At 43.6% G+C, this 23,813-nt stretch overlaps 1 protein-coding gene and 1 long non-coding RNA gene across 2 annotated transcripts in view; one reads left to right on the top strand and one right to left on the bottom strand.

Annotated features, from left to right (window-relative positions):
- Positions 1-23,813, top strand: part of LOC123730902 (uncharacterized) — a 48,897-nt gene that overhangs the window by 5,856 nt on the left and 19,228 nt on the right. Inside the window, exon 2 of the long non-coding RNA XR_006762333.1 lies at positions 14,335-14,401. This is a non-coding gene — a long non-coding RNA (uncharacterized lncRNA). The remainder of the gene's footprint in view (positions 1-14,334; positions 14,402-23,813) is intronic.
- Positions 6,350-22,597, bottom strand: LOC106588278 (alpha-2,8-sialyltransferase 8F). Its single transcript, XM_014177114.2, has 9 exons — positions 22,385-22,597; positions 16,086-16,169; positions 15,096-15,182; positions 14,702-14,846; positions 14,296-14,408; positions 13,625-13,711; positions 9,513-9,630; positions 9,133-9,297; positions 6,350-8,147 (listed from the first exon to the last, which is right to left on the bottom strand). The coding sequence occupies exons 1-9, from the start codon at positions 22,465-22,467 to the stop codon at positions 7,953-7,955; spliced, it is 1,077 nt and encodes a 358-aa protein (XP_014032589.1). The 5' UTR covers positions 22,468-22,597; the 3' UTR covers positions 6,350-7,952.

Below are 23,813 nucleotides of genomic sequence, written 5' to 3'. Positions count from 1 at the left end.
GAAATGTCACTGACTGTCTTTCTAGCAAAGTCTTTCAATTCAAGAAAACGTTCAATTATTTCCCATTCACCTGTTCCCTGAACTTTATATACATATCTCACCAATAATACATTTCTCTCAGTATGGGAAATGTCTGGAGTTGCATCACACATAACCAAGTAATAGATTGCATCTTCTCTTTCATAAAGTATTATTTTCAAAACCCTTTGACCACATATTCTTATGAACTCGTTTTGGCTCTCAGGGCTGAGGTAATGAGTCAGTCGCGCTCCTTTCTTTATGTCCCTGACTTCCTGTAAGTGCTCACGTAATAGCGGGTCATAATTTGACAACAGTTCCAGTAAGCCTAGGTAAATGTTCATTATGCACATCCTCAAGATTGAGTGTTTTCCTCCAGAATGGCAGATTCCTAGATGCTAAGTACAGTGTCACATCCAAAATCCTTTCTACAAGTGCTCTGTTTTTATACATTTCTGACTGGATTTGTTTCTGCAGCTGACTGTCTATACCTGTAGCTGTTGCTACGGTATGCTGAAGATCTTTGCATTTCCAGTAACAGTTCTTGTGAGACACACCATCCTCATACTCTGGTAGTTTGTCATACTGTACATTCTCCGCCATTTCACTGATGATAACTTATAGCCATCCTTACTATTCAGAGAACTGGGTGATTGTTTACTTTGCTCATGAGAAAAAAAGAACACATGGAATGTAATATAATGCCTTTACACTCTTACTATAAATAAGTCAGTCTCTCTACACATTTTCTCTTCCGTCTGCTGACTTACTGTACTGTAAATAGTTGGGGAATGGCTTGCCTTCTGAGTCTGGGGGCATGATTTTATACAGTTCTGTCTCCTCACCACACCTGTTGGCTGGTCTATGAACAATAGCTTCTCTTTCATGGTCTTGTTTTTTCTCTGGCCACAGTGCTAGATCATCTAAAACCTCATCTTCCTCACTTCAAATCTGTCCATACTCTTCCTTTCCCGTACTACTTGCTTGTTAAATCTCTTCTGTCAGTCCTTCACTGGCACTGCTGCTAAGCTTTAACTCCTCTTCCTCCTCCCTGCATCAGTCTGTCTGACAGCTTTCTGCTGAGATTCTGCCTACCTGGGGCTCTCTAGGCACTAGGAAGTGAGTAAACAAAGGGAATTAGGTTTAATGTTACCATGCTAAAAAGAAAATCTACTACTGAAAGAAAACTTTTAAAATTGTATACATACCAAATAGGACACACTTAAATACTGAGGAGCACACTCTTAAAGGGAGTGCTCCTAATCTCAGCTTGTTACCTGTATGAAAGACACCTGTCCACAGAAGCAATCAATCAATCAGATTCCAAACTCTCCACCATGGCCAAGACCAAAGAGCTCAAGGATGTCAGGGACAAGATTGTAGACCTACACAAGGCTGGAATGGGCTACAAGACCATCGCCAAGCAGCTTGGTGAGAAGGTGACAACAGTTCAAGCAGCTTGGTGAGAAGGTGACAACAAAAACACAAAAGAACTGTCAATCTCCCTCGGCCTGGGGCTCCATGCAATATCTCACCTCGTGGAGTTGCAATGATAATGAGAACGGTGAGGAATCAGCCCAGAACTACATGGCAGGATCTTGTCAATGATCTCAAGGCAGCTGGGACCATAGTCACCAAGAAAACAATTGGTAACACACTACGCCGTGAAGGATTGAAATCCTGCAGCGCCCGCAAGGTCCCCCTGCTCAAGAAAGCACATATACATGCCCGTCTGAAGTTTGCCAATGAACATCTGAATGATTCAGAGGACAACTGGGTGAAAGTGTTGTTGTCAGATGAGACCAAAATGGAGCTCTTTGGCATCAACTCAACTCGCTGTGTTTGGAGGAGGAGGAATGCTGCCTATGACCCCAAGAACACCATCCCCACCGTCAAACATGGAGGTGGAAACATTATGTTTTGGGGGTGTTTTTCTGCTAAGGGGACACGACAACTTCACCGCATCAAAGGGACGATGGACGGGGCCATGTACCGTCAAATCTTGGGTGAGAACCTCCTCCCTCAGCCAGGGCATTGAAAATGGGTCGTGGATGGGTATTCCAGCATGACAATGACCCAAAACACATGGCCAAGGCAACAAAGGAGTTGCTCAAGAAGAAGCACATTAAGGTCCTGGAGTGGCCTAGCCAGTCTCCAGACCTTAATCCCATAGAAAATCTGTGGAGGGAGCTGAAGGTTCGAGTTGCCAAACGTCAGCCTTGAAACCTTAATAACTTGGAGACGAGCTGCAAAGAGGAGTGGGACAAAATCCCTCCTGAGATGTGTGCAAACCTGGTGGCCAACTACAAGAAATGTCTGACCTCTGTGATTGCCAACAAGGGTTTTGCCACCAAGTACTAAGTCATGTTTTGCAGAGGGGTCAAATACTTATTTCCCTCATTAAAATGCAAATCAATTTATAACATTTTTGACATGCGTTTTTCTGGATTATTTTGTTATTCTGTCTCTCACTGTTCAAATAAACCTACCATTAAAATTATAGACTGATAATTTCTTTGTCAGTGGGCAAACGTACAAAATCAGCAGGGGATCAAATACATTTTTCCCCCTCACTGTATAGCTCATGTAATGACAGATAGGTAGACCGGTGGAGTAGAACGCGATTGAGAATGATATTTTCTACTGTTATTTGTCAGTTTTAGACCTAGCCATCTATTTTACTTAGTTGATGATGGAAGTATAGGCCTACAGACTATCTCAGTTCCATGAGCTCATTTCTTTAGCCGACAATGGATCACGGTCCATCAATATGTCCATATGGTAGGGGCTGGACACTGTGAATTGTCGTATGAAAATCATAACTGGCACCAGATTGGTAGAAATGGTAGGATAAATTGTAAGCTTCCCCAAACTTGAAACTCATGCTGGTCTTTACTATAACACCCTTTTAAAAAATGGAATATAGGAAGTCCCATGAAAAAAACATGCTCCCTTATGGAAATTAAATGCCCGTCCAACTGATTTGTTCTGGCGAGAGCCCTGGTGTGTGTGTGTGTGTGTGTGTGTGTGTGTGTGTGTGTGTGTGTGTGTGTGTGTGTGTGTGTGTGTGTGTGTGTGTGTGTGTGTGTGTGTGTGTGTGTGTGTGTGTGTCAGATGTTTTTATTCAGCTATCAAGGATCAATATAAAGATTCAGTCTAGTTTGTCAACACCCAATCCAAAATAACACAAGACACTGCGGACTTACTGATACAAAACCTCAGAAATAAAAGATCTGGCCACGGATCAGGAGCCACTCCCAATATTTTATCTACTGTATATTACAGTAGAGGCTGCTAGGAGGAGGACGACTCACAATAATGGCTGGAACGGAGAGGATGGAATGGCATCAAACACATGGAAACCATGTGTTTGCTGTATTTGATACCATTCCGCTCCAGCCATTACCACGAGCCCGTCCTCCCCAATTAAGACGCCACCAACTTACAGTACCAGTATTATAATACTGTAAGCTTCTCAGCGGCAGGAGGATCTCATCCAATAATCTTGCGCTGACTTTGATCGTGAATTTTGTTCTTGCGGCAGCTCTGCAGAGTGGTCACTAGCTAGCACAGCCACAAAGTTATAAAATCTTATTTAAACCTAACCATACAGCTAATCATAAATTAAGACCAAGAAGGTACATTTTTAACAATATAGCTAATTTTGACATTGCAGCTGGCCTATCTAAGGGGAAATTGCTCAGTTCTGCCTCCAGGACAAGACTCATGACAATAAAACGCCAACCTGCTTTTGAATCTGTAGAATGACTACATTACCCTTAGTGCTCATTGACTGGAAATTCCAAAATACCAGGGCAATTATGTATCACAATAGTAATTATATTTCTATTGTGAAGGGCCTCCTATGATGTCTGGTCTTCCCCCCCAAAAAAAACATTAGCCAACTCCAAGTAATTCAGAACGCAGGAGCACGTGTGTGTAACAGTATAGCTTCCGTCCCTCTCCTCGCCCCAACCTGGGCTTGAACCAGGGACCCTCTGCACACATCAACAACTGACACCCACGAAGCATCGTTACCCATCGCGCCACAAAAGCCGCGGCCCTTGCAGAGCAAGGGGAACAACTACTTCAGGTCTCAGAGCGAGTGACGTCACCGATTGAAACGCTATTAGCGCGCACCACCGCTAACTAACTAGCCATTTCACATCGGTTACATGTGCTAACAAAGACCAGAAGGAAAGCACATAACACCTATTTTAAAAGTCCCTGCATTGCTTGCCTGCTAGTTTTAAAATATCCGGTTGGTCCCTCAGATCCTCTGGCACAAGCCTTTAAGTTGTTTCAAAGGTCCTGACTGAACGTGAGGCTGCCTTCAGCCACTATGGTCCCAGGCCTTTGTTTTATTTATTTTATCCCATTGTAGAAAACAGTAAAAAATAAAGAAAAACTCATGAATGATTGACAATACACTGATTGACAATAAATTTCACATGCTGTTGTGCAAATGGAATAGACAACAGGGGGAAATTATAGGCAATTAGCAAGACGCCCCCAATAAAGGAGTGGTTCTGCAGGTGGTGACCACAGACCACTTCTCAGTTCCTATGCTTCTTGGCTGATGTTTTGGTCACTTTTGAATGCTGGCGGTGCTTTCACTCTAGTAGTAGCATGAGACGGAGTCTACAACCCACACAAGTGGCTCAGGTAGTGCAGCTCATCCAGGACGGCACATCAATGCGAGCTGTGGCAAGAAGGTTTGCTGTGTCTGTCAGCGTAGTGTCCAGAGCATGGAGGCGCTACCAGGAGACAGGGCAGTACATCAGGAGACGTGGAGGAGGCCGTAGGAGGGCAACAACCCAGCAGCAGGACCGCTTCCTCCGCCTTTGTGCAAGGAGGTGCAGGAGGAGCACTGCCAGAGCTTTGCAAAATGACCTCCAGCAGGCCACAAATGTGCATGTGTCTGCTCAAACGGTCAGAAACAGACTCCATGAGGGTGGTATGAGGGCCCGACGTCCATAGGTGGGGGTTGTGCTTACAGCCCAACACCGTGCAGGACGTTTGGCATTTGCCAGAGAACACCAAGATTGGCAAATTCGCCACTGGCACCCTGTGCTCTTCACAGATGAAAGCAGGTTCACACTGAGCACGTGACAGAGTCTGGAGACGCCGTGGAGAACGTTCTGCTGCCTGCAACATCCTCCAATCATGACCGGTTTGGCGGTGGGTCAGTCATGGTGTGGGGTGGCATTTCTTTGGGGGGCCGCACAGCCCTCCATGTGCTCGCCAGAGGTAGCCTGACTGCCATTAGGTACCGAGATGAGATCCTCAGACCCCTTGTGAGACCATATGCTGGTGCGGTTGGCCCTGGGTTCCTCCTAATGCAAGACAATGCTAGACCTCATGTGGCTGGAGTGTGTCAGCAGTTCCTGCAAGAGGAAGGCATTGATGCTATGGACTGGCCCGCCCGTTCCCCAGACCTGAATCCAATTGAGCACATCTGGGACATCATGTCTCGCTCCATCCACCAACGCCACGTTGCACCACAGACGGTCCAGGAGTTGGCGGATGCTTTAGTCCAGGTCTGGGAGGAGATCCCTCAGGAGACCATCCGCCACCTCATCAGCAGCATGCCCAGGCGTTGTAGGGAGGTCATACAGGCATGTGGAGGCCACACACACTACTGAGCCTCATTTTTACTTGTTTTAAGGACATTACATCAAAGTTGGATCAGCCTGTAGTGTGGTTTTCCACTTTAATTTTGAGTGTGACTCCAAATCCAGACCTCCATGGGTTGATAAATTGGATTTCCATAGATTATTTTTGTGTGATTTTGTTGTCAGCACATTCAACTATGTAAAGAAAATAGTATTTAATAAGATTATTTCATTCATTCAGATCTAGGATGTGTTATTTTAGTGTTCCCTTTATTTTTTTGAGCAGTGTATTTGGCTAAGGTGTATGTAAACTTACGACTTCAACTGTATATATACACATATGGTGTGTGTACACATACATACATACATACATAGATACATAGATACATACATACATACATACATACATACATACATACATACATACATACATACATACATACATACATACATACATACATACATACATACATACATACATACATACATACATACATACATACATACATACGGATGCACTCATTATTTATCTAACTAGGCAAGTCGGTTAAGAACAAATTCTTATTTACAATGACGGCCTACCCCGGCCAAACCCTAACGATGCTGGGCCAATTGTGCACCGCCCTATGGGACTCCCTATCACAATATAGCCTGGAATCGAACCAGGGTCTGTAGTGACACACACACACACAAGGAAATGTATAAATAATTAGATTAATTAATTAAAACCATACAGGAAGGAAATCCAAAAAGTAGTATAACATTTTAATGTTTTCCATAAAATATAAAACCACAGCATACTAATAACAATGTATAAATAACTCTTTAGGATATATGTTAAAGACAGAGTCCTACATGTAGCTGTATTACCCCCTGGCTGTGGAGTTGTATTAACAGGGGTTAGGGTGTAGGAGTTATGGTGAAGGGGTTAGGGTGTAGGCCAGGGGTTAGGGTGTACAGGCAGGGCCAGCCCTAAGCAAGATTTGGTTGGGGGGCCCCCTGCAAGTTTTCTGCAGTTCTACACATTTTGCAATGGGGCGGAGAGAAAATATTGCAGTTTTAAAGCAAGTTTTTTGTAGTTCTACACATTTTGTCATGGGGCGGAGATAAAACTTTAGGATTTTATAACACATTTCATGCAATTCTATTTTTTGCAATGACTTATGCCATGTTTATGATATCGGAGTGACAAACAAAGTCAATGGGGGCCCTTTGGAGGTCAGGGCCCTAGGGCACGTGCCCGATCGGTATTAGGCCATGATGACTACCAGTTTAGATAACTGGCTAGACTAAGGTCTCTATTGAATCTGTATCGCTAATTTCCTATTGAACCGACATCTGCAGTGTTTACCGTGAATGCAATCTCCGCTAACGCGGGAGAAATTTCAATCACGCTGTAATGCCGAATTTCTACAGTATGGATTGAATAAAGCCCTAACAAAAATTGTACTGTTCTAACTCTCAACAAGTTGAGACCCCGACTGAGTTATTATTATTGTTTCGGGGTCCCCCTGGTGGCCGCTTATGTCGCTTATGCCTGTATACAGGGTACCAACATGTAGCTGTAGTGCCCCCTGGCAGTGGAGTTGTAGTAAGAGGTTGTATGGGTTAGGGTGTAGGGGTCAGTGTACAGGGTCCAACATGTAGCTGTAGCGCCCCCTGGTTGTGGAGTTGTAGTAAGAGGTTGTATGGGTTAGGGTGTAGGGGTCAGTGTACAGGGTCCAACATGTAGCTGTAGCGCCCCCTGGTTGTGGAGTTGTAGTAAGAGGTTGTATGGGTTAGGGTGTAGGGGTCAGTGTACAGAGTCCAACATGTTGCTGTAGCGCCCCCTGGCTGTGGAGTTGTAGTAAGAGGTTGTATGGGTTAGGGTGTAGGGGTCAGTGTACAGGGTCCAACATGTAGCTGTAGTGCTTTGGAGTTGTAGTGGTGTTGGGGTTACAGTTCGTTGCTGTAAATGAGAATGTATTCTCAGTCAACTCACCATTAAAATAAGGCTAAATAAAACAAATAATAGAAAAATGTAGGTTATATTTGAAGGGGTTCGGGTGTAGGGCAGGGGTCAGCAACAGGCGGCCCGTGAGATTTTTTGGGGCTTAAAAAAGAGATACGTTATCATGTCTCAGTGTAATCAAGGTATGAAATGATTGTTATTTTCAAATACAACCTATTTTTGGCCTTAGTTGTGGTCAATTTGCACTGTGCAAATTATTATAATTATGTTCTGATCCCCTGACCATCTGCTTGTTAGGGTGTACAGGGTCCAACATGTAGCTGTAGCGCCCCCTGGCTATGGAGTTGTAGTAACAGAGGTTGTATGGGTTAGGGTGTAGGGGTCAGTGTACAGGGTCCAACATGTAGCTGTAGCGCCCCCTGGCTGTGGAGTTGTAGTAACAGCAGGAACTCTTCAGGCATGGCGTGCATGAAGTGACTTGGACCAACGTTGTCATAGTAATGATGTGGCAAAGTATTTTGGGATAGATCCAGAGGGAAGGGCCAGAAGCCGTACAGATGAACCTGACAGATAGAGATGGAGACTTAGAAACATATACAAACGTACACACACACACACACACACACACACACACACACACACACACACACACACACACACACACACACACACACACACACACACACACTTAATCTCTTAAGGTAGTCGATCGCATCCTCTACTGCTTGTGGGTTCTCTGATGACTGTATAATCCGATGTGGGATGCATACTGTCGTTGAGGCCGGTGCAGCCATGGTCATATGTCTTCTCTGTCACTTCGCCAGGCGACATTCAGTCCTTTTTTCCTGAGCCAACGGCTCTCCATGATGGCAGAGGCTGCACCAGGTGGAACGGTCCACAGTAACAGTCCAGAGGGAGGCAGGGTTTATCCCACACTTCTTCAGTGAAGTCTTCAATTGGTCCTTTAGGCGCTTTTTCTGACCACCTGCAGAACATAGGCCCAGTTGTAGCTGTCTGTACAGCTGCTGTGAGGGTGGCTTGTAGAGCTTCTGGGGTGTGTCACAAAAGAACAATCATCCACTTGCTGAAGCTCAAGTACTCGTTCAGATTCCAGCTTTGTGGAAGCTCCTACTGGAGACCCAGTGCTGCTTTAGAAAGAACAGAAGCCCGGTGGACATTATCTTCCATGGACGCCAACTGCAGGAAAAGTGCAGTGAACAGAAACGACACCTATTTGTGGGCTTTGTGGACCTCTCCAAAGCCTTCGACACAGTACACCGTGAACTTCTTTGGAAGGCCCTTATGCAGCATGGCTGCCTTGGGAAATGTGTGAACATCCTGCATCAGTTCCATGAGAGGATGGTGGCCAGAGTTACAGTTGGCGGTCAGGAGTCTGAACCTTTTTGGGGTAGGCACTAGTGTGAGGCAAGAGTGTGTGCTTGTGCCGGTCCTATTCAATGTTTTCCTCCTTTTCCTCCTGCACAAGGACATGGAAACTTCAGATTGGACGGGAACCTCTTCTGAGGCAACACACACACAAACACACACCTGTTCACAGATCTCCAGAGCAGTGCTGGCCAGCATCATACCAGTAGAGAGCCGTGGGGCTCGTTGCCCACGGCGACGCCAGAACTTGTCCAGCTTAAGCAGGTAGTCTGGGTGAAAGAACACCACTTTCTGTTGGGTGCAGGCCTTACGGAGGGCGTGGTACACCTGGGACAGAATAAAGACTGATTAATGACATCATTACCATCTACCCTCCTCTCCCAGGATCAAAATGTTAGTTATCAATTTTGTTGTTCTTAAAAATGCTAGTTATTGATGAAAACAATAGGTCCGGCCATTAACAGGTACATAGCATTGGGTCCTGTCGGGCCGGAGCCGGGTAGCAGGGCTCTACCTAGTCTCATCTCATGGTAGCAACTCACCTTGAAGCAGGGGGAGGTCCCAAAACCAAAAGAGAAGGCGTGGAGAAGCAGATGGGCGTGGCCATAGACTGACATGACTTCCACCAGGGGTCCAGGGTTCCGCTGGAGGTCAGGGTATCTGAGGACAAGCGAGGGGAGGTGTTAGGAGATTCTCAAAAGTGGTCAAATTATTCGCACCCCTGTGAGGATTATCCCTTGTGAGGATAACGACACTGAGCCTTGGAGAGGGTGCTAATTAATTGACCACAAATGTTGATTTTGTGGTCAATTACAGCTGCACTGGGTAACTATGTGTGTACAGATGTTTTGTAGGGTCAGCTCTGACAAGAATGCAGATTTTTTTTCTAGATTTGAACACAATTTCCAAGAAACGCCTGGTCTCATGGGTAGTCGGCTGGGAATGACGTAGTATTAACATCCTCTCTGGACAGTCTAGGCTGTGGCAAATTTGAAACTGATAGTGGATGCAATAACGGCTCACAGACAAGATTGAAAAGAAGATAAGTCTATTCAGAACAGGCAAAACATGTATACACTAGGTATAATTCTTTGTTTTTACATTGAAATAAAAAGTAATCATGCCGTTTGCCAGAAAGGTAGCAGAATTTTAGTTACATTGTCTTGTAATAACGTTGTAACTACCGTTAATGTCTCTGCCTGGTAAAATACTAGATTGCTATCCAAGCTAGCTAACTTGGTAGCAACATTAACTATCACACTCTGATGTCCTCACTACAGAAGGCAGCACAGTAAATCAACTTCTAAAGAAAGCCTTTAACAACATGGTGAACTGTTTTATCATTTACAGTCTAGCAGTTCTACCAAAAAGACATCTCCAAGTTCACAGAATGCTATATACCCAATCCAAAGACTCATGCATCTTACAACATACAATTGCTGCCATTTCACAACTGCACTATTCTATTTATTACCAAGTACCGTGCCTTCGGGAAGTATTCAGGCCCCATGATTTTTTCCCCACATTTAGTTAGGTTACAGCCTTATTCTAAAATTGATTAAATAAATAATCTCAGCAATTTACACACAATACTGCACAATGACAAAGCGAAAACAGGTTGACATTTTTTGCTCATTTATTAAAGATTAAAGATTTTAAAAAAAACAGTAATAGCTTATTTACATAAGTATTCAGACCCTTTGCTATGAGACTCGAAATTGAGCTCAGGTGCATCCTGTTTCCATTGATCATCCTTGAGATGTTTCTACAACTTGATTGGACATGATTTGGAAAAGCACACACCCGTCTATATAAAAAAGGTCCCACAGTGGACAGTGCATGTCAGAGCAAAAACCAAGCAAAGAGGTCGAAGGAATTGTCCTTAGACCGCCGAGACAAGATTGTGTCAAGGCACAGATCTGGGGAAGGGTTCACAAAACATTTCTGCAGCAGTGGCCTCCATCATTCTTAAATGGAAGTTTTTAAATCACCAAGACTCTTCCTAGAGCTGGCCGCCCAGCCAAACTGAGCAATCAGGGGAGAAGGGCCCTGGTCAGGGAGGTGATCAAGAACCCAATGGTCACTCTGACAGAGCTCTAGAGTTCCTCTGTGGAGATGGGAGAACCTTCCAGAAGGACAACCATCTCTGCAGCACTCCACCAATCAGGCTTTTATGGTAGAGTAGCCAGATGGAAGCCACTCCTCAGTAAAAGGGACATGACAACCCGCTTGGAGTTTGCCAAAAAGGCAGCTAAAGACTCTCAGACCATGAGAAACAAGATTCTCTGGTCTGATGAAACCAAAATTGAAGTCTTTGGCCTGAATGTCACGTCTGGAGGAAACCTGGCACCATCCCTACGGTGAAGCATGGTGGTGGCAGCATCATGCTGTAGGGATGTTTTTCAGCTGCAGGGACTGGGAGACTAGTCAGGATCGAGGGAAAGATGAACGAAGCAAAGTACAGAGAGATCTTAATGAAAATCTGCTCCAGAGTGCTCAAGACCTCAGACGCAGGCGAAGGTTCACCTTCCAAACTATAAAAAATAAAGGAGAGTTGCACACTCCATATATATAAAGTCCCAGTCATTTATTGGGTAAATCACCAACATTCCAGCATCACTGTGCCTTCTTCAGGGTGAAGGTTCACCTTCCAACAGGACAACGACCCTAAGCACGCAGCCAAGACAACGCAGAAGTGGCTTCGGGACAAGTCTCTGAATGTCCTTGAGTGGGCCAGCCAGAGCCTGGACTAGAAACTGCTCAAACATCTCTGGAGGGACCTGAAAATAGCCGTGCAGTGACACTCCCCATCCAACCTGACAGAGCTTGAGAGGATATGCAGAAAATAAAATGGGGGAAACTCCCCAAATACAGGTGTGCCAAGCTTGTAGCATCATAAACAAGAAGACTCAAGGCTGTAATTGCTCCCTAAGGTCCTTCAACAAAGTACTGAGTAAAAGGTCTGAATACTTACGCAAATGTGATATTTTCTTGTACATTTGAGTGATTTCAATGACTTAAAAAAAATACATCCATTGTAGAATAAGGCAGTAACGTAACAAAATGCTGAAAAAGTAAAGGGGTCTGAATACTTTCCGAATGTACTATATAATAGGGTGTCTGAGGTTCTTGATGATCTTCTCAGCCTTCCTGTGACACTGGGTGCTGTAGGTGTCCTGGACGGCAGGCAGTGTGTTGGGCATACCTCACCACCCTCTTGAGAACCCTGCGGTTGCGGACGGTGCAGTTGCGTACTAGGTGGTGATACTGGATGTTCTCAATGATGCATCTGTAAAAGTTTGTGAGGGTCTTAGGGGTCAAGCCAAATTTCTTCAGCCTCCTGAGCTTGAAGAAGTGCTGCTGCACCTGCTTCACCACACTGTCTGTGTGGTGGACCATTTCAGATTGTCAGTGACGTGTACGCCGAGGAACTTGAAGCTTTTCAACTTCTACTACTATTGCAAACAAGATGCATGTTTTGGAATATTTTTTATTCTGTACAGAATTATTTATTTTCACTGTAATTTAGGTTAGCATTGAAGTAACTACAATGTTGCTCCATCCTCAATTTTATCCTATCACAGCCATTAAACTCTAAATGTTTTAAGTCACCATTGAACTCATGAGCGGTTTCCTTGCTCTCCGGCAACTGAGTTAGGAAAGGGGGCCTCCCGAGTGGTGTAGCGGTCTAAGGCAATGCATCGCAGTGCTGAGGTGCCACTACAGCCTCGGGTAAGATCCCAAATCTGGTGGGAAATCCAAACCGACAGGGAATTAGAATATAGCGGTTTTCAGGCAGTCTGGAGGCGCAATATTGTTACTGTTGAATCGTATTGGATGACCACTAGAGACTTTAAACAGAAACAAAATAAAAAAGTTACATATAGCAGTTTTAATCATTTCTTTGTGGATTTTGATTAGTGCTTGGGGTTATTGTCTTGCTGGAAGATCCCCTTGTGGCCATGTGTCAGCCTCCTGGCAGAGGCAACTAGGTTTTTGGCTAAAATGTCCTGGTACTTGGAAAAGTTCATGATGCTGTTGACCTTAAGGGCCCTATGGGCCTCCCAAGTGGCGCAGCAGTCTACAGACCCGGGTTCAATCCCAGCCTGTATCGCAGCTGGGCGTGACCGCAGCTGGGCGTGACTTGTCCCATCACGCTCTAGCGACTTTAGTTGCCAGCTGTACGGTGTTTCCTCCGACACATGGTGCGGCTGGCTTCCGAGTTAAGTGAGCAGTGTGTCAAGAAGCAGTGCGGCTTGGCGGGGTCGTGTTTCGGAAGACGCATGGCTCTCGACCTTCGCCTCTCCCGAGTCCGTACGGGAGTTGCAGTGATGGGACAAAACTGTAACTTCCAATTGGGGAGAAAAGGAGGTAAAAAGTACACAAGAGGAAAAAAAGAAGAAAAAGAAAAGGCCCCAGGACCAGTGGAAGCAAAATATCCCCATAACATCAACGATCCACTACCATATTTACTGTCGGTATGAGCTACTTTTCAACACCAAGCTCTCTTTTTATGTCATCTGACCATAGCGCCGCCTGGAGTTTTTATAAAACGGCATTTGCTCTAGGATTGGAACCGGTGCGTCGGTCAGATGACATGAAAATAGAGCTCTTTGTCTGTATCTGATCATGTGTATTGATAGAGTGTATACACCCTTTATTGATCTGGGAAGGGTTGGCTGTTATGAGGTCTGTCTTCACTCCCACGTCATAACTCTTGTTGATAGGAGCCAGGTTAAACCTGTCAACAACAGTCACAATATTAGAAACGACTACATCAACACCACATCAACAAAACAAATAACAACTGAACACCCCTACCTACATGTAAATATTACCTCAATTAACCTGTACCCTCATACAATTACTCGGTACCGGTTACCCCCTGTATATTGACTGGTTATTGTTATTTTAATGTTACTTTATATATAGTATTTATTGTATACTTTTTAGCTAATATTTTGTTACTTAAATAAATAAAAAACTCTACACTGTTGATTAAGGGCTTGTAAGTAAGCATTTCACGGTAAGGTCCTACACCTGTTCCATTCGGCGCATGTGACAAATTCATTTTGATTTCATTTGATTTGAATAAGAGCGCGACATACAAACTAGTGATGGACTCAGAAAGAGGTGCCAGTTCCGATAGGATAAAACAACATTAAACATTCCCAGAATATCCACACAACGTTGACACAAGATTATAAACAACAACAGTCACACATCATATCAACGTTGAACACAACACAACAGAACTACATTGCTATAGATTACTACCAATAACTGATTGATTGATTGCTTGATAGAAAACGTTGTTACTTATACCTAATGACATAGTCAGCATTGTCTATTTCCGCTCCACAGCTGCTGTTCTGCAGGATTCCTCCACTTCCCACCACGGCACAACGACTCAACGAACCTTTACTCCAGGGTACGGTCTACACACACACACACACACACACACACACACACGTTTTGTTATTCTATCCTCAAAGGGGACATAACATTTATTTCCATTAAATATCCTACTTTCCCTAACCACTAACACTAACCCAAACCCTAAACCTAACTCCTAACCCCTTACCCATTCCCAAACCTTAAAATAGCCTTTGTCCTCATGGGGACGTGGGAAATGTCCCCACGAGGGACAATTTTCCTGGTTTTACTAACCTTGTGGGACTTTTGGGGATTTTAGGTCCCCACAAGGATAGAAGAGCTAACCCATACACACCTGAGGCAGCATCTCCCATAGTGCTTGGTCCACCTTTCTCTTCCTCCACTTCTCTGCATCATAAGTCAGACTCTGGTTCTGATTGGTGTTCTGTCTGGTCACCATCAGCCTATCAGAAGCGTTACAGCATGACCACAACTCTGTCCTGGGAGGGAAGGACAGGAAGTTTGTTGGAGACGATCGCAAGACTGAGCAAGGTGTGTGTGAACTGTATCAGTGGCGGCTGGTGGGAGTTAGCTATAGGAGGACAGGCTCATTGTAATGGAATAATTGGAACGGAGTCAAACGTGGTTTCCATGTGTTTGATACAGTTCCATTTATTCCATTCCAGCCATTACAATGAGCCTGTCCTCCTATAGCTCCTCCCACCAGGCTCCACTGGTGTGTATCTCACCTGTGTAGTTCTCTGTGTGTGAGGTTGAGTCTCCAAGGACAGTTCATTAGCTCTCTCACCTCCTGAGAGAAAAGGGCAATGTCCACTCTGACACCACACACACACACACACACACGCGCCAGGTCACTCCAATTCCAATGCAATGTTCAACGTTCGTCCAGGTCCCCAGGATGTCATGAGTTGCCTTTAATACCGGCCACTAGGGGCATCGGTGAGAACTTACTATCAAGTAGTCTTGCGTCATTGGCTCTGAGAATTGTGGGTTTAATCCCAGTGGTAGGCATTCGTTTGTATTTTTTTTACCCTATCCCAAACCTTAACTATTCGGAATTAATACCTAAACTTAACCTTCGAGTTGTTTCTGTTTTAACCCTCTCCCAAACCTTAAAACCCTTTCCTGCAGTCAAATTACCAAATAGCCCTCTACTTTTTCATAATTTCATAGTTAAATTAACATTTTCTTTTTAAAGCTGCAAATCAAGTGTTTCTATGTGAAACTGTTTTGCTATATTTCAGTTTTCTGTGACGTATATAAAGTGTAATATTGGGATGTAAACTCACAATTGAATACATACATCTATACCATGTGTGAGGTGTATACTTTTTGTTTCAAAGTAGATTTGTTTAAGACTACCAAGAAACACTATGTGACAGTGATTTAGCCCACCCTAGTAAAAAGGTTACTTAACCAATCAGAATTAATTCCTAAACTTAACTGTCAAATTATGATGTTTAGACAAACGTAGAATACTGAATTCAAACCGTGTCAAACCGTGAGATCTTGTTACTCACACACACAATGTAAATTGACATATAGATGGAGAACTTGTTGGATCAGGATGGATTGTCTGGTTGATCTGATCGGACTTTCCAGTAAAGAACATCTTACGTAGAATCTCTTACTCGGACCCCAGGAAGATTAGCTGACATCGTGGTGTTAGCTAATGGGGATAAAAAAATGAATAATCAAATAATCAAAACCCCACTTACTTTTTCATAGTAGTCATGGTCACCAGTTTTTCTCGCAGTCTTCTGCACTGCAACCTCTTCTGGACAGAGTCCAAGAACCCATCTCTGCAACACACATGCATGCATGCAAAAACACACATTTATCATTTAGCCTCATCAGAGAATTGACCTATCACAGAAAGGCTTTATGACTAGATAAGGTTGTAAACTAGTCTCTATAAGGTTTAATATGAAAAGACAATTACACAGTACTCAGAAATCCGGCTCCGGGTAAGAGAGTGTGGTGTACAAAACTCCAATGGACATTCAACCATTTATTTTAACAGCAAAAAACATCCCAGCCCAGAGGGCAAAACACAGTCGAGAACTTAGAATGTATGGGTATGTTTTTTTCATCAAGAACGCATTGGAAGAGTCCTCTGACGGTGGCCAAACAAAATAATGGCTGCAGTCCAAACTCAAAGTGGACAGCCCTAGGTCCTGAACCCTCAGCCCTGGAATGACGTTTTACATCGTCACATCCGAGTATACCTTAAAATGTCCCTTGCCCAAGTGAGGGAGAGTGATGATCGGAGAGGCAACGTCGTTGGTGAAAATCTTGAAGTTGAGCTTAAACCTATTCATGTACCTAGAAAGCTAACATAGCTAGCTAGCACTCCTGTCAGGTAGCTACCAAGCTAGTTTGGTCATTTATTCCAATAAATTTCAGAATTCCCCCCCAAAATGTTTATGGATCTAGCTATGTTTTATAGGCCCCTCACTACAAGACTAAGCCAATTTTCCAAAGCTGAAATCAATGTCATCTATCTATCTATCTATCTATCTATCTATCTATCTATCTATCTATCTATCTATCTATCTATCTATCTATCTATCTATCTATCTATCTATCTATCTATCTATCTATCTATCTATCTATCTATCTATCTATCTATCTATCTATCTATCTATCTATCTATCTATCTATCTATCTATCTATCTATCTATCTATCTAAAAATACAAGCTAGGTTCATAATTTTGTCTGACATGCCGAAAATGCAGCTGTGGCTACGTTTCAAACACGTAAAAGACACACTTATCCACTTACCCTCGCCTTATGCCCTTGGGGGAATCCCCGTGGCCATCTTTGCTGTAGGTCCAAAGAATTTGCCAAGCAAGGGAAGTTAGCAACGTAAGCCCCTCAGCCCTCGTTTGTGATCGAGTGTGCGAGTGTACAATTCTGTTCACTCCGGGGCCTAAAACAGCCCATAATTCAATTGGTGATGATTGTACATCCGCTAAGAATAGTCTGCCAAAACTTCAAATCCTTATGGAGTCAACATACAAGTGTAAGAAAAATTTAAATAAGTTACAAATTGTGCTACTAATGCACATGATGGTACAAACACTAAGCTATGAGACTTGAAAATGAGCTCAGGTGTATCCTGTTTCCATCGATCATCCTTGAGATGTTTCTACAACTTGATTGGATTCCACCTGTGGTAAATTCAATTGATTGGATGTGATTTGGAAAGGCACACACCTGTCTATATAAAAGGTCCCACAGTTGACAGTGCATGTCAGAGCAAAAACCAAGCCTTGAGGTCGAAGGAATTGTCCTTAGAGCTCCGAGACAGGATTGTGTCAAGGCACAGATCTGGGGAAGGGTACCAAAAAATGTCTACAGCATTGAAGGTCCCCAAGAACACAGTGGCCTCCATCATTTTTAAATGGAAGAAGTTTGGAGCCATCAAGACCCTTCCTAGAGCTGGCCACCCTGCCAAACTGAGCAATCAGGGGAGAAGGGCTATGGTCAGGGAGGTGACCAAGAATCCGATGGTCACTCTGACAGCTCCAGAGTTCCTCTGTGGAGATGGGAGAACATTCCAGAGGATATAAATCTCTGCAGCACTCCACCAATCAGGCCTTTATGGTAGAGTGACCAGACGGAAGCCACTCTGCATGAAAAGGCACAACAGCCCACTTGGAGTTTGCAAAAAGGCAACTAAAGGACTCTCAGACCATGAGGAACAAAATTCTCGGTCTGATGAAACCAAAATTTAACTCTTTAAAATGAATGTCAAGTGTCACATCTGGAGGAAACCTGGAACCATCCCTACTGTGAAGCATGGTGGTGGCAGCATCATGCTGTGGGGATGTTTTTCAGCGGCAGGGACTGGGAGACTAGTCATGATTGAGGCAAAGATGAACAGAGCAAAGTACAGAGAGATCCTTGATGAAAACCTGCTCCAGAGTGCTCAGGACCTCAGACTGGGTTCACCTTCCAACAGGACAACAACCCTAAGCACACAGCCAAGACAATGCAGGAGTGGCTTCAGGACAAGTCTCTGAATGTTCTTGAGTGGCCCAGTCAGAGCCTGTACTTGAACCCAATCTAACATCTCTGGAGAGACTTAAATAGCTGTGCAGCAACACTCCCCATCCAACCTGACAGAGCTTGAGAGGAATGGGAGAAACTCCCCAAAATACAGGTGTACCAAGCTTCTAGTGTCATACCCAAGAAGACTGGGAGGCTGTAATCGCTGCCAAAGGTGCTTCAACAAAGTACTGAGTAAAGGGTTTGAATACTTATGTAAATGTCATATTTCAGTTTAACAATTTGCAAAAAGCTCTAAAAACATGTTTTTGCATTGTCATTATGGTGTTTTGTGTGTAGACTGATGATAAAAACACAACTGTGGGTTGAATGAGTGACGAATTTCCGGACAAGGGCGGTACATTTAAAATTCATTCATTCTTCCCTCGCCCTGCAAGTGTCAACTCATCATAAGTGTCCACTTAATTTGGTGGCTGAGGGTGTCTTTTACGTGTTTGGAATGCAGCGGGTGTCGAGTTTGACACGTGACTACAGTTTGCATTGAATTGTGGGTCATATCGACCACACAAGTGAACAAAGTTCTTCACTCGCTCCCTCGAGCTAAATCGAGGGCCGAGCGGGCAACGTTTATGAATTGGACAATGATGGCAATAAAACTGCATCCGGTTTCGACAGGGATTCCCCCAAGCATTTTTTTTTTAAATGTAGGTCTACAAAATATATATTATATAATTCAAGGATTATGTTTAAAATGTCCATAGAAGTGTGGTTAATTTGTATACATTTTACGGTTTCCAAAATATATTGTTCAAAACAAGCTGTTCAGTTACCTACTGCTCTGCCTTCAGCGGCTCCAGGCGTTTGGCCTTTCGCTCAGTGCTTGGATTGCATAGCCAGCTATTACATTGCTTGCTATAGGGGTGACTGCAGCAATGAGATTGCAGCATTTCAACATATTTTCACAGCACGAAATAAAATGGACCTTCCTGGTGGGTGTTGAAATGAACACCCAGGTCTTCTGGGTCTGCTTTATCAGGTACTGAACAGATGGCGCTAAAGAGGAAATTGGAATGAACTTGTAAATACATAATCATTACAGTCATTAGTATCCTGGGACCTGAACATCTACTAACAGTCAAAAGTACAGAGGGATACAATTGTTAGGACATTCTCACGGATCTGGTAGGAGAAAAACACCATGGCGAGCTCATCATGCTTGTGACGTTATGCTAGGTAGCTATCCCCAGTTAGATCATTTGTGCTCACTTGTTCACAGTTTCCCTGTGTTTGTGTCACGATGCACTTGGGACCTGGCTGCGCGCTGCTCATTCTAAAAAATATAACTTTTGGTAGGCTAATCAAAAACAGTAGCAGCATGTGCAGCAGTTGTGGTCCTGTTTTTACACGGAAAAGTGAAATTGGTGTATTTATGCAGTTGTTCAAAATGCACAGATCCCTTTACGGGTTGTTTCTTTGGGAAGATGTATAATTTGAAAACTTGGGTTAACAATTCTGTCTTGCTGCTTTGTTGACAATAGAACCAGGTCAACAAGGCGGTCATGTCTAGCAATGTACAGGTCCTTGTATGAACAGCAACCATTCACAACATGGGCAACAGACTCCATTACTTTTCAATCATGTAAAATACTAAATGGGTCATGGTTTGCAGGGTACCACACACACAAATTGTTTTACAAACTAACTTCCCCTCTGGAATAAATAAAGTACACACACACACACACAAATGAATTTCCAGGTGAACGTAAAGCTCACTGGGCAAAAACTGGTTGAATCAATGTTGTTTGCACGTAATTTCAACAAAAATGCAATGTGATGACACTGAATCAATGTGGAAAACAGATTTGCAAAAAGTCATCAACATCAGGGAATTGTCTTTTTTTCCCCCACAACTTTTAACCTAAATCCAATGGCATGTTGATTTGTTTGGTTGATTTCACGTTAGTTGACAACTCATCCAAATGTAAATCTAGATGTTGAACTGACTTCTCTGCCCAGTGGGAGGAGAGCGGACATTGGTGAAGTCAATCAAAGCTCTATCTGGTTTTTTACAAGTTGCAACAGGGAGACACCACCAGCACAATTTTTTTTTGTAACATTTTAAATGTAACCTTTTATTTAACTAGGCAAGTCAGTTAAGAACAAATTCTAATTTACAAGGACGGCCTACCCCAGCCAAACCTGGACGACGCTGGGCCAATTGTGCGCCGCCCTATGGAACTCCCAATCACGGCCAGATGTGATGCAGCCAGAAGCAGAAAAAAATTCTAACTGGCCTCTTGGAGACAGGCCCTTCATATCCAAATTAGACAGCACCAAATATTCTGTAAACACCAGCCCGGGAGGCTTGTGTGAAACCCAAATAAAAAAAGATAGTGACTTTGTCAGCTGCAACAGAATCACACAGTGTTCACAGAATGTTATCAATACAACGTAATAGTGAAATCATTGTATCCTCGGTCCTTTTACATCCAGTCTGGCGTCGAACATTATCAACAGATACGAGAATAATTCATAACATTCAGCTTCAAATCTAGTGACCATGAACACGCACCTTGAGTTTCACAAACAGAACACTGGAAATTGTGTATTACAGAAAGTCCAAATATGCTAAACATTGTGTTGATCACTAAACTACACTGAACAAATGAGCTGAAATAAGAGATCCCAGAAATGTTCCATACACACAAAAAGCTTATTTCTCTCCAATTTTGTGCACAAATGTTTACATTCCTGTCAGTGAGCATTTCTCCTTTGCCAAGATAATCCATCCACCTGACAGGTGTAGCATATCAAGAAGCTGATTAAACAGCATGATCATTACACAGGTGCACCTTGTGCTGGGGACAATAAAAGGCCACTCTAAAATGTGCAGTTTTATCACACACCACAATGCCATTGATGTCAAGTTGAGGGAGAATGCAATTGGCACGCTGACTGCAGGAATGTTCACCTGAGCTGTTTCCGGATAATTGAATGTTCATTTCTCTACCATAAGCCGCCTCCAACGTCATTTTAGAGAATTTGGCAGTACATCCAACCGGCCTCACAACCGCAAGGATCGTGTATGGCGTTGTGTGGGCGAGCGGTTTGCTGATGTCAATGTTGTGAACAGAGTGCACCATGGTGGCAGTGGGGTTATGGTATAGGCAGGCATAAGCTACGGACAACGAACACAAATACATTTTATCGATGGCAACTTGAATGCACAGAGATACCGTGATGAGATCTGAAGCCCATTGTCGTGCCTTTCATCCTCCAACATCACCTCATGTCGCAGCATGATAAGGCCTCATGTCGCAAGGATTTGTACACAATTCCTGGACGCTAAAAATGTCCCAGTTCTTCCGTGGCCTGCATACTCACCAGACATATCACCCATTAAGCATGTTGGTAGATGAGTAGGACAACCTTCCACAGGCCACAATCTACAGCCTGATCAAGTCTTTGCGAAGGAGATGTGTTGCGCTGTATGAGGCAAATGGTGGTTTCACCAGATACTGACTGGCTTTCTGATCCAAGCCTCACCCCCAAAGGTAATCTGTGACCAACAGATGCATATCTGTATTCCCAGTCATGTGAAATCCATTGATTAGGTCCTAAGTTATTTATTTCAATTGACTGATTTTCTTATATGAACTGTAACTCTGTAAAATCTTTGAAATTGTTGTGCTTTTATTTTTGTTCAGTATAAATACCTCTTAAAATTTCTCCATTACACACACACACACACACTCTTTTGGGAACCTGAGTGGCACAGCAGTCTAAGGCAGTGCTAGAGGAGTCACTACAGTCCCGTGTTCGATCCCGGGCTGTATCACAACCGGCCGTGATCGGGAGTCCCATTGGGCGGCGCACAATGGGCCCAGCGTCGTCAGGGTTAGGGCAGGGTTTGGCCGGGGTAGGCCGTCTTTGTAAATAAGAATGTTCTTAACTGACTTGCCTAGTTAAATAAAGATTACATTTTAAAAAATACAAACGTACCTTTGGTGTTGGTAGTTGTCTATGAGCGTAATAGACAGGAGAGTTCCAGAGCAGACCAGAATGAATAGAATCAGGTAACGCATCGTTACAACAGGTCACAGACTGAATGACACTCTCCATCAGGGAGGAATAGAGGGAGGAATAGAGGGAGGGAAGAGCAGCCTGGGTCTCCTGGACTATACGTAACATAGTAAACATAATTCCGGGACACTTAAATTATTATAATATGTTATGTTTGGTATGGTTACATAAGACAGAAGGTTACTTAAGTCAAATACGAAAGTAGGGTGGTTGGTCGGGCTGGATGGGTTGGCATATAACGTGATCGTTTACCAACCCAATTAGCAACTTTGCAACTACTTACCAGCTACTTTTCAACTACTTAGCATGTTAGCCTACTTTAACCTTACGCCTAACCCCTTGACTAGCTAACGTTAGCCACCTAGTTAACGTTAGCCACAACAAATGAAAACCCATAACATAGTCCATGTTTTGCAAATTTGTAACATATTGTGTGAACTGACATTTGTACCATATTGTACAAATTGCTATTCGTAACATCATATGAACTGTAATTCGTAACATATCTTATGAAATGGATGGTGGACATTCACAAATTAATACATACCATACAAAAGGTAACATATTATACTAATTGGAGTGTACCGGATTTAGATGTACTATTTTACGTTTACCCCTGACTCCAGGTTGGGAGGAGAGGAGGAGTTGGAGGGGAAGGAGGAGAGGTGTGCGGTGTGTGTGTGTGTGTGTGTGTGTGTGTGTGTGTGTGTGTATAGAGTACCACAGATTGAGTCATAATACCAATAAAACCTAGCAGTCAAACAGGGAAATGGTTTCAATCGTTTTTCCACCATTCATTTTTCCCATAGGGGATTTTAATAACACTAAAAATAAGGGCTGTGTTTCGTGTAGGCTTACCCTGGCGTGATGTATTGATAACCATGTAAATCTCTCTAGTACAGGGTGTCTTATCAATATATTTGCTTGTATTTCTGTTTGCAGTGTTCAAACCGTTTGGGCTAGAGTTGAATGGTGGGAACCCGGTTACCGAGATTTAATCGGCCAAAAGTATGTGGGCACCAGCTCCTCAAACATCTCATTCCAAAATCATGGGCATTAATATGGAGTTGGTCCCCCTCTTTGCTGCTATAACAGCCTTCACTCTTCTGGGAAGGCTATCCACTAGATGTTGGAACATTGTTGCCGGGACTTGCTTGCATTCAGCCATAAGAGCATTAGTGAGGCCAGAGGTCAGGGCTCTGTGCAGGCCAGTCAAGTTCTTCCACACCAATCTTGACAAACCATTTCTGTATCATGGACCATCGCTTTGTGCACGGGGGCATTGTCATGATGAAACAGGAAAGGGCCTTCCCCAAACACAAAGTTGGAAGCACAGAATCGTCTAGAA

This window comes from Salmo salar, chromosome ssa27 (assembly GCF_905237065.1).
Source record: "Salmo salar chromosome ssa27, Ssal_v3.1, whole genome shotgun sequence".
NCBI lineage: Eukaryota > Metazoa > Chordata > Actinopteri > Salmoniformes > Salmonidae > Salmo > Salmo salar.
The sequence above is the reverse complement of the archived record's forward strand: the minus strand, read 5'-3'. Positions and strand labels throughout refer to the sequence as shown.